The 15,305-nt window shown below is 59.5% G+C and overlaps 2 protein-coding genes across 2 annotated transcripts in view; one reads left to right on the forward strand and one right to left on the reverse strand.

Annotated features, from left to right (window-relative positions):
- SGSM1 (small G protein signaling modulator 1) overlaps window positions 1-6,292 on the reverse strand; it is a 46,436-nt gene extending 40,144 nt beyond the window's left edge. The window contains exon 1 of the mRNA XM_009889172.1: window positions 6,211-6,292. Coding sequence (XP_009887474.1) covers window positions 6,211-6,292 — 82 coding nt within the window. The remainder of the gene's footprint in view (window positions 1-6,210) is intronic.
- Window positions 6,293-8,341: 2,049 nt separating this feature from the next.
- LOC104290111 (sodium-dependent serotonin transporter-like) overlaps window positions 8,342-15,305 on the forward strand; it is a 7,677-nt gene continuing 713 nt past the window's right edge. The window contains 12 exon segments of the mRNA XM_009889173.1: window positions 8,342-8,561; window positions 10,223-10,357; window positions 10,517-10,736; window positions 11,039-11,177; window positions 11,488-11,622; window positions 12,294-12,397; window positions 12,630-12,757; window positions 13,061-13,173; window positions 13,549-13,680; window positions 13,829-13,928; window positions 14,143-14,243; window positions 15,289-15,304. Coding sequence (XP_009887475.1) covers window positions 8,342-8,561; window positions 10,223-10,357; window positions 10,517-10,736; window positions 11,039-11,177; window positions 11,488-11,622; window positions 12,294-12,397; window positions 12,630-12,757; window positions 13,061-13,173; window positions 13,549-13,680; window positions 13,829-13,928; window positions 14,143-14,243; window positions 15,289-15,304 — 1,543 coding nt within the window.

Below are 15,305 nucleotides of genomic sequence, written 5' to 3' on the forward strand. Positions count from 1 at the left end.
CCTCAGGGGGGACCCCAACTGGGCACGGTCCCTTGAGGGGTAACGGACCCCAACTGGCCACGGTCTCCTGAAGGGGTCCCCAACCAGACCCTGTCCACCAAGGGGAGGACCCCAACTGGGCCCCGGCCAACCAAGGAGGGACCCCAACCGGGCATGGTCCCTCAGGGGGTGACCGCAGCTGGGCCCCGGCCATCAAGGGGGGACCACAACTGGACACAGTCCCTTGAGGGGGCACCCCAACCAGGCTCTGGCCACCAAGGAGGGACCCCAACTGGGCACGTTCCCCCGAGGGGGGGGATGATGACCCCACATGGGCCCTGGCCAGCAAGGGGGACCCCAACCCGGCACGGCCCTGGGGGTGGGAAGGTACCCCAGCTGGGATCTGGCCACCAAGGGGGGACCCCAACCAGGCATGGACCCCCCAGGGGGGGGTTGAACCAGGCCCGGCCCCGCAGTGGGGGGACCCCAACCGGACCCTGGCCACCAAGGGGGGGACCCCAACCAGGCCTGGACCCTCAGGGGGGACCCCAACTGGGCACGGTCCCTTGAGGGGTAACGGACCCCAACTGGCCACGGTCTCCTGAAGGGGTCCCCAACCAGACCCTGTCCACCAAGGGGAGGACCCCAACTGGGCCCCGGCCAACCAAGGAGGGACCCCAACCGGGCATGGTCCCTCAGGGGGTGACCGCAGCTGGGCCCCGGCCATCAAGGGGGGACCACAACTGGACACAGTCCCTTGAGGGGGCACCCCAACCAGGCTCTGGCCACCAAGGAGGGACCCCAACTGGGCACGTTCTCCCGAGGGGGGGGATGATGACCCCACATGGGCCCTGGCCAGCAAGGGGGACCCCAACCCGGCACGGCCCTGGGGGTGGGAAGGTACCCCAGCTGGGATCTGGCCACCAAGGGGGGACCCCAACCAGGCATGGACCCCCCAGGGGGGGGTTGAACCAGGCCCGGCCCCGCAGTGGGGGGACCCCAACGAGGCCCAGCCCCTCAGTGGGGACCACAGCCGGGCCACCCAGCTCCCAGGGGCTCCCCACCACCAGGCACCCCTCAACTGAGACACCCCCCGCCCCAGCCAGACTCCAGCACCCCCCAAGCTGGGGCCGACGCACCCTGGGGTGCCCGGGGATGGCGGCCTGTGGGTCTGGGTGACACGGGTGACACAGGGACGGGGCACAGGCTGCAGCCCTCGGTGTGTCCCCACATGCAGGGTGGTTTTGTGGTAGGTGCAGGTGGCCATGTCCGGCATCGTATGGTGGTTCGGAAGCTCCAGGAGGTGCCAAGCGGCAATGTCCCAGCAGCCATGCACCATCCAGGCAGGCTCCGGTGGGCTCTTCCACGCCAGGAAGGTGATAATGAGCCGAGAAGACGTATTCACCGGAGGCCCCAGATGCTTCCTATCAAAATCACAGCCCCTTCAGAGAATGGCCTGCTGAGCAGCGCCCATTAACATATCTTCTGTTTTTCTCTTCCCTGGTTTGCTGTTCCAGGACATTTCCATAGAAACAGGATCCCGGCTCCTTCGCAGTCCAGTTTCCAATAACTACAAACCACATTAGCGCGAGGGCAGCGGTGCCCGGCCATGCTGCATGCCGGCACGCAGCTGCCAGCCGCCAACACGGCCCTGGCTGGTCCTTGCTGACATCGCTTGGGATGGGACTCACTGCCACAACTTGGGAAGGGGCTCACAGAGAGCAGGGAAGGTCACAGCCTGTTCGAAATTCCCAGCCCCTGCAGCCCTGGGCACCACTCCGTCGCTACTCCACAATCTGGGCTGCGTCCTCTGCCTCCCAGCAGCTGCCTTCTACCCCATGCTGGTGGTGGGTGGCCCTGAAGACGGCAGGAATCATCCATCCCAACGGCTCCCCTCTGCCACCCATGCTGGGCATTCATCTGCCGGGAGGAAAGGAGGGAGCTCTGAACTGGGGATTAACCAGAATTCAGCCCCTTCTGTACTTTACCGCCGCCACAGGGGCCAGGAGAGACCCCGTGCCATATCCATTGTAGACAAAACCTATTTCCTTGTATGCTATTTGCTTTCCACTGTTTATTTGCTTTCTAAATACCCTGTTAACAGAGGTGGTGGCAGCACAAATGTTACTGAACTGCAGCGACAGGGCCAGCTTGCTTGGGGATATGTAATTGCTGATCCAGGTGGATCCCAGAAAGGTTCTGGCCTCCATGGGAGTCCAGCCTGGGCATCTCTGGGTGCTGCTGGTGGGGGTCACAACTCCTGTCTGCAGTTGCTGAGTGTTGACTCGACCCTTGGGATGCTGATCTCAGCCTGGGGAGTCACCCCTGACCTCAGGCTGGGCCAGCGACACAGGAGTCGGCGTGCCACCTTTGGGGAGTCGCGCCTGGTTTGTCCATAGGGCTGCGTGTCCACTCCCCGCGAACATCAGCTGCGGACCCCCAAGGCAGCGAGCCCGCCTGCCCGGTCTCACCAGGTGGCACCATTGCATCTCTTCTGCCCAGCAGCCTGCGCCAGGGGTCTGTCTGTGGAGAGCCCCTGCAGATGGGATCCCCTTCCTCCAAAAGGGGTGCGGGAGGAGAAGGACCAAAGGTGCTAAGAGGCAGGAGCCCAGGGCTTGCCAGGTCTGACCCGAGACCGTCGTGGCCAGCCAGGACTCAGGCTGTGCTCGCAGTCAGCCCCCTCGGCTGGTACTGAGCTCTGCTGCTCCACAACCCTGCCTGTCATTTATTGAAGACCGTGAGTCCTGCAGTCTTGAATGGGCAATTAAGACAGGCTAATAAACACTCATAATGAAGGCATCGCAGCCTCATAAAACACCATGTAGGAGTGCCATCAGATATCAACAGAGAACCAAATTACCAAGGGCAGAGACAGCCAACTGGCTCCCCTGCCCCTGAGCTGCGGCTGGGACAGTGCAGAGCCGTGGCTCCGTGTACCTGCGGGTGCTGGAACCGAAAAGGTGCCAGGTTCCCAAGGAGCTGGGGCACAACACGGACGTGTCACACATGGCACCTTGCACAGCTCTGGTCTCTGTAAAGCTTTCCCAGCCCAGGATGACTGTCTGACGTAAACCAGCCAGGAGAGCCTGGGCTGCCCGACAAAGCTTTGATCTCGGGCTTGGACAGGCAGGCGAGTTTCTCCTGCCTGTTTCTCACTTTTGCTATCGTGAAAATGATGTTGGAAGCATCGACCTGTCTCTTGACTGGCAGGAGACGTCAGGAATTGCTCAGTTTAGCACCTCAATCAAGAAAACGAGTCTGTCCAAGCTGAGCGAAAACAACTCTTTTAGGACTTTGCCCAACAAAATCCACTTATTTTAAGGGCCAGGGTGAGCCCAAGCAGCTTTTCCAGCACCCAGAAGACCTTGGCAGCTCTGCCGTAGCGTTTGTGCTCAGACAAGCACTGCCTGGTTCCTCCCGTGCTGGTGCTGGCAGGATGCGGCCGAGGGGTGATGCCGAGGGGACCTGCACTCCTGCGGGGCTCTGCCGAGCTCGGGGGACCAGTGCCCACCCGGTGAGCCTGACCCAAATGCACCACACTGGTGGAGGGAAGCCCAGAGGAGCGAGAACATCATTTTGATTCCTGTTAATGAACCGTGCTGGTTTTGTACGATCTTCAGTCCTGTCAATCTCTCTGCGGTACCGCAGGCTCACTAACACGGGGTGGGCAGTGTCTGCACGCCGAACGAACCCAGAGGGGTTCTGGTGGTTGGGGGTGCCGGCATTTCTGTGGGACCACGTGCCGACTAGGGCAACATTTAGGCCATCGGAGAGGGACAAGTGATTTGCCTGGCTTCTTTCTCCCCAGGAACAGCGGTGCCATAGAGGGAGTGGGAGCTATTACTAATATATTACCTTCCTTTGGGGAGAAATTAGCTTAAACAAGCACAGGGATGAACTCTCCATAAGCCTTGCTGCTTCCTTTTCCTTGGAAAATTCTGCTTCTCCCTGGATTAAAGACGGGTAGGAGATGATTGGCCCCTGTTTTTTTGAAGTCTGGAGAGCTTAAATGAGAGCACGTTGATCTATACTTAATGTGATTAAGTTACATCTCTGAGTATCATGCTAATTAAATTAAACTTCCCACTGCTGCCTCTGCGGCTTAAACAGGATAGTTGTTTTAAGACCGCAATTCACTCCTCTGCATTTCATTGCACGGATGAGCAGGTAGGATAAAAGCAATCTGCTAATCAAATAATCGTACTGTTTAGAAACAACTTCTAACTCGATGGAAATTCAAATTTAAATCTGATTTGAGCTAGATTTAAACTCCACATTTTAAATCTAAAGTGATTTGTGCTTTGAGTAAGGAAAATAAGAGGACAAAGCAAAAGTAACCAGGTGAAGGGAGTGCACAGAGTATGTCTGACGGTGATGTTGCAGGTATTTAGACAGCAGGATGGCCGGTGCGCAGGGGACCAGCCGGCTTTCAGCACGTGAGCTGCAGTAAAGGACCAGCAGAGATGCCTGTCGAGGCCGCCTGCTGCGGCCCCTTCCTCCTCGCCCAGATCCAGCGCCGCTGACTTTAGCTGTGTATGATTTCAAACGCTATGTAGTCTCCAGAGCCGCCTCTCTGAAAGGCTTCTAACTGAGTGTCAGATGATGGACAAAAATATTGAGCTACAATTGGCAAAATAACAACATTTTACCCAGAAAACTCCCCCGTGGACGGGGAAATAATGAAATAATCCTGTTGGCCACTTTGGGCCAAGTGCCTGGGTCTCGCTCCTCCTCATCCCAGCACCTGGTGAGCTCGAAAACACCGAGACCTTGGAACCCACACACCATAGCCAGCTATAAAGTAAATATTTTCACAAATTCAGATAACAGAGTCTTTTAAAAGTGCAGTTTTCCCAGGCATTAGAACAGAAATTAGTCCTGTGTTGCTCAAAGCAGGACAATGGGCCAAGCCGGAGCAAGACACCTTGGTCCTTACGTGGGGGCTGTAAAACTGTGATTAGAATAAATAAAACTCTGGGGAAAACTCATCTTTCCAGGGGGTCACAAAGCCAGGATCCTGCTGGGAGTTCAGCGCTCGTGGGACCCCAAAGCACCGGGGCTGAGTCTGGGGAGCACAACTCCTCACACTGAAAACCATCTCCCAAAGACACCTCTCCCTCTGCCCTCCTCCCATCTCCAGCAGCCCTGAGAACCTGCAGTGGTTTTTCCAGCTTCCAGCTTCTAAAAAAATAAAAATATTGAGATTTCAAAGCTCTCTCTCCTCATTGACTTGACAGCGGCAGCCTTGACCCCATGCCGGAGAAGAGGCAGCCGCATGAGCGGGTCGGTGCGGAGGGGCAGCGGGCAGCGGCACGGGTGGGCGATTGGGCACCCAAGGAGAAGGTGGGAGCAGGATGGGAGTGCTGGGTGCATTCGCGGCTCATTCCCCAGCGAGGACCCCGGGGCGGGATCTGTCACGGGTGGAGGATGCTGGAACAGCAACAGCAGCATCAAACTGACCGTGCGGCACATCGGCTCGGCCGGAGCAGAGCAGCACTGGCGTGTGGGGACACTGATACCGGTCGGTGCCTTGGTGCAGGGAGCTTTTAGACGGCAATGTGCAGGCTGCACATCCCCGCGTTGCCAAACCACCATGCAGCTCTGGCGTGGAGATGCTGTGGGAATAGCCACGGCCGTGCCGTGGTGCGAGGACATGCACCTTTGCCCAAGGTGCGAGTACAAAGCCCACCTCCTGCCATTTAAAAGATCAATGTGAGGAAAAACAGAGCCTCTTCAGGAGAGCAAGGAGCTTTGTTTTAAAAAGGATGCCAGTGTTTGAACGGCATCTGATGCGCACCCAGGAAGTGGCCTCAGCACAGCGCCCCGCGCTGAGGGATGCTGTGGGGGGACCTGCTCCCCACAGACCACCGCAGACCCCCACAGACCCCCACAGACCACCACAGACCACCAGTCCCCTCTTCCCCGCCAGCGCAGCCTCCTGTGGGGACTGGGACTGACTCAGAGCGCATCTATTGAGGCTTCCCGAGCAGGGAGCAGGGTCTGGGTGCAGGAGGGTCTCCACACTCGGCACACCAAGCTGCTGTGTGTGAACTACCTGGAGAAAAGAAGGGTCAGCTACGGAGAAAGAGCTATTATTTTTTTACAGTTGCTATGGCACCAGCCGTCTCCGTTCTGTCATTTGTGCCCTTAAAATGGTCCTCGGTTGGGGGGATTAAACCTTGTTTCCCCCAGCACTCTCCTCAAATCACATCAGCAGCAGGGGTTTCTCACCTTCATCCCGCAGAAGGGACACGGGCAGCCCCTCCGCCGCCCCCCGCAGCCCCAGAGCACAGCCTCGGCTTTGATTTCCCATGGCTGCGCCCGCACCCCTACTGGAAGGACTACAGCTAAAATTCACCACTTTGCAAAGTCCCAGGAGTGACACAAATCCCGTATAAACCCGCAGGAGATTAATTGTCCCTCATCCGTGTGCTGGGTTTCAGCTCAGGGGAGAACCGCAGCGGCAAAGCCGTGGGGCTCGTGGAGGGGGGGGGGCTTTGCCTGGCCGCGACGGGACCACCCCAACCTCCGCTCGCTCCCCACCCAGCGCAGGGACCGGGGTGCGGGATCAGCCTCACACCCTCCGACTGAACACCTTCGCTCGGAGAAAAGCACGTGCGGAGAGCCGGTACCCACCACTCCTTGAAAACGCACAGGCAGAAAATCGTTGCATTTTCAAAAAAAAAAGGTGTTAAAAGGAATGATAATTTCACAGGCGGAGAGGGAGAAGCCGTGCCGAGCGCAGCCCGCCCTGCGCGGGGACCCACAGCAGGCGGGTGGCCGGAGGGGACCCACCACCCATCGCTGCCCGCTGGGAGGGGGCAGCTCGGGGCTGGGCACCCCAGTTTGGCCATCCGCTGCTGGGGTCCCTGCTCCGGGGCAGGGAGAACCTGGGGACACACAGCAAGGCGTTGGGGGCAGCCAAGTGCAGGGGGACAAGGAGGAGGAGCTGGTTAAGTTGACAAAATCCTGTTCACACGGGCTCTTGTGTGGGAGAAGAGCCAGTGGGGTGACATCCCCGGCAGAGCCGTGTCCCTGCCCCAGGGTGACTGTGCCACCATAGCCTGGACTAAGCCCACCGTGGCACAGCCTGTCCTGCCCACCCCACTGCAGCCACCCAGAGCACCGGGACGTCCACCCAGGGGACGAGCATCAATCCCCGCGAGCCGCTCCAGTCCGACAGTTCCAACAGGCAGCGCCAGACACCCCCCAAAAAAAAAAAACCTATATGTGTTTTTAAGTGGACGTTTCTAACGGGTCTCCATGCGTGTGCCTGATGGATTAACAGTGTCCAGAGGTTTCCCATGCCGGGTAGACGCTGGGTGACTGGCGTCACGTCGTCACAGCAACCCGTGAGCCGTGGCCCTAAGAACCACAGTTCCCGGTTTGATCTCTTCTGTAGTTTCTTGTAATTACAGATGAGGGTGCCTGGAAAAGCCGGTGCTGGAGCACCATGGAGCTCTGGGAGCACCGGGTGGCCCAAGGCAAGGGCTAGCTCAGCACCGACACTGGTGTCACAGCCAGGGACGAGACCCAGGGACTTGCCAGGGCTGTAAGCAGGCGATGAAATTTGCTACTAAACTGTCAAATTGAAGAGAGCGATGGCTTTTGGTACACTGCCATCCCCTCCCTCATCGCAGCTGAACTGCAAAAGTTATTTTGCTTTCAAGCAGCTTATTGGCAACCACTCACCCCCGCTGGGCTACGGAAAGATCCAGCAGGTCCATGAGGACAGACGGGGTGATGCGGGATGGCTCGGACCGGGCAGCTCTGCGTGAGCGCCGCTGGCTGCCGGCAGCACACAGAGATGCACACAACAGGTCCAATGGGCCCACGGCGAGCGGTGGCCACAGTTGTGCCATGCAGTTGCCTCCCGGCCAGGGAGCATCTGTGGGCACCGCTCGCTCCGCAGAGTTTCCCCTGCAAGAATGAGCCCTCGTCGGCTTTGGTGGGTTTGGTGTCATCATTCGCAGAGCGCTAATTGCAAAATACACCAAGTAGAAAGAAATAATTCTTTGTCAGGAGGAAGGGGCACCTCTGTGTGCGAGTACAGTTCTGTCGCACTGACCCCAAGCCCAAAATGCTCCTGCCGGGGCGCAGACCCCGGGAGCGGAGGGGACAGAAACCCGTGTGGTGATGCTGGTCCCCGCGCCTCAGCCCTGCGCTCAGAAAACCGCTCTCCCCCCTCCTGCCTTTGATCAGAGGATGGGTTTCTCCGCCGGCTGCTCTCGGTGCCGTGGGTTTCCAGCGGGAGGTGGGGAAGCGCAGTCAGCCTGACCCTCCCCTCCTCGGATCTGTCATCAGCAACAGAAAAATCCTTCCCGTCCCCAAGTTACTCAGCCTGAATTGCCGGGGCGACAGGATGGCAGAGCAGCCCTGCCCGGCGCCCGCTGCCAGCCCTCCCTGGCAGGGCACGGCCCCCCACCCCGGTCCCACGGCCGGCCCCGCACCCCCGGGACCCCAAACCCACCCCAGGGACAAGTGGAGCAAAAAAATGGATTTCCTCCTCTCGGTCGTCGGATTCGCTGTGGATCTGGGCAACGTCTGGCGGTTCCCTTACATCTGCTACCAAAACGGAGGGGGTAAGGACACCACTGGGATTATTTAAGTCTTCTTTTGGAGAAAAGAAATCTGTTTTTCACCTTTCCCAGGCTGAAAAACTCTCTGTTTCTTTTCTTTCTTTGTCTCTACCTGCTCCTCTCTGGACAGGGCAGTTTAGAGACAAACCCAACAACTTCTCCTGACATCTGTCTCTTTTCTGTTTTGTGTCTTTCTTCATTCAAAATCCTCCTCCATTCACAGTGTCCTCCTCCTTCCCCGGTGCCATTCACTCCTTCCCCCGGTGAGAGGTGGGTTAGCAGCTCTAGGATCACAAAGAGAAAACTAGTGTGGTCCAAACTGCATAAAAGGATTAAGAATCTGCAAATTTGGGGCGGGAGGTTCGTACCCTTTGTGACCTTTGTGAAAGCCGCCCTTTCTGACGGCTCGTGTTTTAAAATAATCCTCACGAGCGTCCCAGCCGCCCGCCGCAGATCCCGGCTGGATGCCGCCGAGCATCCCCGGCTCCCGGGGACCGCGCAGCCCCGCACCGCGCAGGGCTCGGGGTGTTCCCTCCTGGGGGGGTCGTCAACAGAAAGTTAAGACACGAAAGCTCCGAGAAAGGAAAAAAAAAGGGGTAAATGACATCTAAACAAATTGCTTTAAATAGAGCAGAGGAGAAAAACCCCTGGCATGGAAATTAAAATTGAGGAATGAAAATTTTGTGCTGTTTGCAAAAGCACAGTGGATTTAATTGCGGAAGTTGGCAGTCGGGAAACGTCCTCTACTGCTTGGGAAAATTAGGAGGAGATAATTAGTACCATACTCAAGGCTAAAATGTGGATCCCAGGTGCCCACACTGAAGCACAGTTATTTGTGATTTACTCCTGTGGGACCAGGAGGAAACTTTACCCACTCTTCGTTGATGTGGTTCAGGGAGATGCTCTCCCCACCTGCCCCACGCACACGGGAGCGTGAGACGTTCAGGTGGCAGCTCTTGGAAAGGACAGCCACGGTCCACGCAGGGTGGGAGCGCTCATCCGGGACGGTGGTGGGCTCAGCCATCAGCTGGAGATGTTCCTAGAAGAGGAACCCTGGAGGGGTTGAGGGTGGAGCGCGTGAAGGGCTCGCGGAGAGAGGAGCCGTGGGGGTTAAATTAACTAATCCCAACAGGGCTGTTCTGACAAGCACGCAGAGAGCAGCTCCAGTTCCAAAACCTCCATGGGGTACAAGTGTAGCCCTGGTGAAGATGACATTGTTATGAATAATGCAGATTATGGCCTTAATTACTTGTGTCTTGGCGTGACCGTGTAGAAAATCAATGGGATTTTCTCCAAAACTCTTCTAGACCTGAGAGGTGCTCGGGGTCCCATCCCCTGTGCCCTGATGGTTTCTATTGCTCTTTCTACCACCCCGGCAAAATGATCCCCCCCCAGCGAAGGCTGGGACGCCAGCGGGGACTAACACCGCAGCGCAGGAGTCCAGGGCACCGAGTCCTCACATCTGTGAACCCCCCTGAACAGATGATTTGTAAAGCACCTTACAAAACACGTGTCCAAACCCCTCGCCCACGCTCCTCCGTGACACCTCGCTGCAGCACTGTGGGGGTGGCAGCAGTGGCAGCCCCCCCAACCGCAGCCCACCTGCGCTCGCTGCCCGGCGCGGGGCCGCAGTGGTCACCGCCGCTCTGCTCCTCACCCCACAGGAGCCTTCCTCATCCCATACACCCTGATGGCAGTTTTCGGAGGGGTGCCCCTCTTCTACATGGAGCTGGCCCTGGGGCAGTTCCACAGGACGGGCGCCATCCCCATCTGGAAGCGCATCTGCCCCATCTTTAAAGGTAAGAGCCCCCCAACCCCGGGCCACCGCCATGGGCTGGGGGCCGTGCAGTGTTGGTGTTGGCTGTGCAGGCGGTGCAGGTCCCCAGAGCCGCGTCCCGGGGGACCGGGAGAGGGCTGGACCGGCGCGGGCCACTGAGTCTGCCCCTCTCTTTGCCCAGGCATCGGCTTTGCCATTTGCATCATTGGCCTGTACGTCTCCTTCTACTACAACACCATCATCGCCTGGGCTCTCTATTACTTCTACTCGTCCTTCTCGGGCACCCTGCCCTGGGCAAGCTGCAACAACCCCTGGAACACACCCAACTGCACCAACTACTTTGGGAGGAGCAACGTGACTTGGACCAACTTCTCCCGATCCCCCGCTGAAGAGTTTTATACGTAAGTGCATGTACGTGGACGATGTGTTTAAGCTGGGGCACATCCCCGTGGTGGCACTCAGGTCTGCTGCGTGGGGAGTAGGACGGGGGTACCTGGGAGCAGGTACGCTACTGCCCATGGCCATCATGTAGGGATGCTCTTGAGGAGCTCAGGGCCACCGTGCCTGGTGCTCCAGGGGAGAGGTGAGCATGGAGCTGCCTGCCCAGGGCTGTGCCCGCTCCCCGGCTGCCTGCAAGGGCAGAGCCAGCAGCACCGCGCTGGCCTGAGACCCCCTCCCCGGCCGTGGGGATCCCTGCCCGCAGGAGGAAGGTCCTGGAGATCCAGAAGTCCGGGGGTCTGTACGACATAGGGGGGATCCACTGGCAGCTGCTCCTCTGCCTCTTCCTCATCTTCACCATCGTCTACTTCAGTCTGTGGAAAGGGGTGAAAACTTCGGGGAAGGTAAGAAAGAGGGCTCCAGCGCCAGCCCTGCCCGAGTACGGATGCACCGGAGCCCCGGGGCACGTGGGGGCTCACAGCCCAGCGTGCAGCATCCCCTCCGCAGCCAGGGCCAGGCAGGAGGGACTAAGCCCCAGTGAGGTCTTGCAGCTCGCCTGGCTTCTTTAACACGGGATGTCACCTCCTCCCCATGCCCCTACCCCTCGGCCACCCTGGGCAGCCGCGAGAGAGCCGGCCGTGCCAGCACGGGTGGTTTGAGTGCTCGGTGGAGCAGCTCTGCCGGTGCCGGGGACTGACGGCTGCCTCTCTGCAGGTGGTGTGGGTGACGGCCACGCTGCCCTACGTCGTCCTGCTCATCCTGCTGGTCCGGGGGGCCACCCTGCCCGGCGCCTGGAGAGGGGTTGTCTTCTACCTGCGCCCAGACTGGGGCAAGCTCCTGAGCACGGCGGTGAGTGTGTGGTGGGACGTGTCACCGCGGCTCTGGCTGCCCCCAGACCCCCTTCCCTGGGACGGACACCCACCCCTGCCCACGGGTCTGGCCCCACTGCCTGAGCCACAGGGCGATGGGGCCCTTGATCCTACAGAAACAAGATGCCCTGAACAGGCTCTTGGAAATGTAAATCTATAATTGAATCACCCATCTCATTGCCGCTGGGTTTTGTTTGTGCTACGTTCTCGCCCTGGCCTGACAATAGGCTTCCTGTGGGTAATTACCAGGCGGCACTTGAGAATTCTCATTAAAGGTAATCAGGGCCTCTGCCTAGCCCAACCTGCGCCGGCAGGAGTGGGCACCGGGGTCTCCAAGCTCCCCTTGACTTCATCCCCCTCCGGGCACGGGGCAGCACAGATGCCGTTCCTTCACTCTGCTGCTGCAGGACCCCAGGGTGGAGACGAGCTCCCTCCATCCCGCGGCAGCTCCGCTGCTCCGGGGACAACTCATGGGGGGACGGGGCAGGCAAGAGAGGAGGTTTGGTGGCAGGTACCAACGAGGACCCCATCCCTGTGCCGTGGGGTGGGCACACCATGGAGTGGGCATGCCATGGGGCACCTCCCAACCCCGTCCCAGCCCCGGGGACCCCATTGCCTATTCCCCCACCTGCCTGTTGCTTCTCTTGCCAGGTTTGGGTTGATGCTGCTGCACAGATTTTCTTCTCTTTGGGCCCTGGGTTCGGTGTCCTCCTTGCTCTGGCCAGTTACAACCACTTCCACAACAACTGCTACCGGTGAGCTCCCGCAGCCGTGGGTCCCTGTGGGCACTGGGGCTGCCGTGGAGCCACATCCCTGTTCCCCGTGGCCGCAGGCTGAGCATCTCTCCCCATTTGACTGGTGGTTTTGGTACATGGGGCCAGGAGAGGGAACTGGTGGGGGTGCAGACGACCGGAGCAGCTGAGTCGGGGTGAGAGCTGAGTGGGGTTTCTGCCACAGGACACGTTCTCCTTGCCTTCTGCCTTCCAGGGACGCGCTCGTCACCAGTGCGGTGAACTGCCTCACCAGCTTCCTCTCGGGCTTCGTCATCTTCACCGTGCTGGGCTACATGGCCGAGATGAGGGACGTGGAGGTGGAGGATGTCGCGAGAGATAAAGGTTCGCCTCCCTCCAGTGCCACTGCCCCATCTTGGCCCCATGTTCCCCGGCTGCCCCAGGGCTCTGCGTCCCCGTTGTGGCTGAGGGGGGACAGGGTGATGGCCGGCCATGGGGTCTGTCGGGGTGCCTCGGAGCGCTTCCCAGGAGCGGAGGGTAGTGAGATGTCCGCCCCCTGCATCTCAGCCCACGCCAGGCACGGCCACTCTGGTTTGGGGACATCTTCCCCAAGCGCGTTCCCACAGCACCCGGGGCTGTGCTGGAGCAGCTGGGGGAACGGCAAACCAAACCAGTGTCCCCTCCTAGGGCCGAGCCTCCTTTTTATCACCTATCCTGAAGCAATCGCCAACATGGTGGGATCCACCTTCTTCGCCATCATCTTCTTCCTGATGATGATAACGCTGGGGCTGGACAGCACGGTAGGTGTCTCCGTGGAGCGTGACAGCACGGCCGTGCAGCCTGGGGCCATGTCCCCAGCGGGGACTGGGGATGGCCGTGTCCCATGGCTGATAGCAGGGTGACAAGGGGAGCCATGGCCTTGGGAAGGAGGGCCGCTTGCCAGAGCCCTCCAAGCACGGGGATGAGGGAGCTCCACACTGTCATCTCCAGTGGGTCTGAGCTGGTGTCCTCCAAAGCCTGTTGGAGGGGACGGTCACCCTGGAGGGAGGGGACAGGACGGGATGTCCCCACTCTGCTCATTGGCAGAGGGGTCCTTGGGGGGAGCAGGTTTTCTCCAAGACTGTGACTGTCCCCTCATCTCATTTCTCCACCCCACGCTGGCGTCTCCTTTGCAGTTTGGGGGTTTGGAGGCCGTCATCACGGCCGTGATGGATGAGTACCCCCAGGTCCTGGCGGGGCGACGGGAGCTCTTTGTCCTCGGCCTCATCACAGTCTGTTTCCTGGGCTCCCTGAGCACCCTCACCTACGTGAGTACCACCAGGCACCGCTCCGCTCCCATCCCCACCACACACGTACTGGTTTCTCCAACGACCACCGGTGTGGGCCTTTGCCCAAGACCTGCTCCGCACACCCGCGGAGTCTGCAGCCGCCCTCCCCTCCCTCGTGCTCTTCCAGGGGGGAGCCTACGTGGTGAAGCTGCTGGAGGAGTTCGGCGCTGGCTGCTCAATCCTGGCGGTGGTGCTACTGGAGACGATAGCTGTCTCCTGGTTTTACGGTAAGAAACTGCCTCCGCTATGAAAAACATCCTGCAGGCACCGACACAGGTATTTAACCTTACGCCCGCGTGTAAATGCCGGGGGGGTTGGGGGAAGAAGCCCCAGTGTGACTCCTGATGAGGACGGATGGGGCACGGAGGGCGTCGTGCCCACATCCCTGTACCCACGTCCCCCGCGGGTCTCCGGGACCGTGACAGCTCTCTCCTCCAACAGGGATACAGAGGTTCTCCCACGACGTGAAAGCCATGCTCGGCTTCACCCCGGGGATGTTCTGGAAGGTGTGCTGGGTTGCCATCAGCCCTGCCTTGTTAGCCGTGAGTATCTATGGCCCGAATTAAAGTCTGGGTTGTCAACCCTGCTCTGAGTGCCCTGCAGGGAGCTGCTCTTCTCTCCATGGCTGCTGCTGCCAATTACTCCCCTCTCGCTTGCCCGGGGTGAACAAGTCACCGGGAGGGTGGAGCGGGGTCCTGGCCGGGGCTGACAGAGCTCGTGGCGGCCGTCCCTGCCAGCTCCCCACGCTGCTGCTCCGGCCAAGCTGCCGCAGCCCCTGGGACAGCGGGTTTCACCCAGAAAAGGAGCTGGAAGTACATTTTCCAGCCTCTTCTGCAGCTCCAGGGCAAAGCCGGCAGCTGGGTGCTCACACGGGGGCAAGAACAGCCTCATTTTATCCCCCTGGTCCGCAGCGTCCAGTGCCAGCCACGGGTACGCCTCTGACGGCACTGCGGCGCTGTGCGCCACGCCGGATCTGTCCCCTTTGAAATGCCGACTCCCCTGGCACTTCAAAGGCTGCCGTCTGCAGAGGCAGAGGGGTCTAATCTCGCCGGATCTGGAGGAGAAGAGGCCTTGTGAGGATTAATTACAGCTCTAAGCGCTTTGCCCAGGTTATTAAGAGAGAAGTATTATAATCAAAGCAGACAGCAAATGATTTCATTTCAGCACGGGGACGTGCAGCCTTTGCAGGATGCCATCCCGGTGGGATTTGTTAGACGGAGACCTCCCAGCCCACAGCTGGTGAGGGGCAGCAGTCTGGGAAATGTCACTGCGATGTCCACGCTGGCCTTTCGCGGTCAGGGAAGCAGCGGTGACAGCAGGACGCAGATGGTGTTAACCTATGGGATGCGTCGGCGTCAGTGCTGGGGCTGCGGAGGTGTCGCAGCTTATCTGCTCTCCATGAGTGGCCAACGGGGCTCAATCCGCTGGGGATGCCCGGCCATCATAAAAGAGCTTTCCTGGCCACCCGGGACATGTGCACGGGGGTTTTGCGGGCTGTACAGCCCCGCTACTGCAGTGGGGCATGTCCTACTGCGGTCCAGCCCCATGAGCATCCTTCCCTAAGGGGCTCCGCTTCGTTCATCGCAGTTCATCGTCATCAGCTC

Source organism: Charadrius vociferus, unplaced genomic scaffold (assembly GCF_000708025.1).
Source record: "Charadrius vociferus isolate BGI_N301 unplaced genomic scaffold, ASM70802v2 scaffold567, whole genome shotgun sequence".
NCBI lineage: Eukaryota > Metazoa > Chordata > Aves > Charadriiformes > Charadriidae > Charadrius > Charadrius vociferus.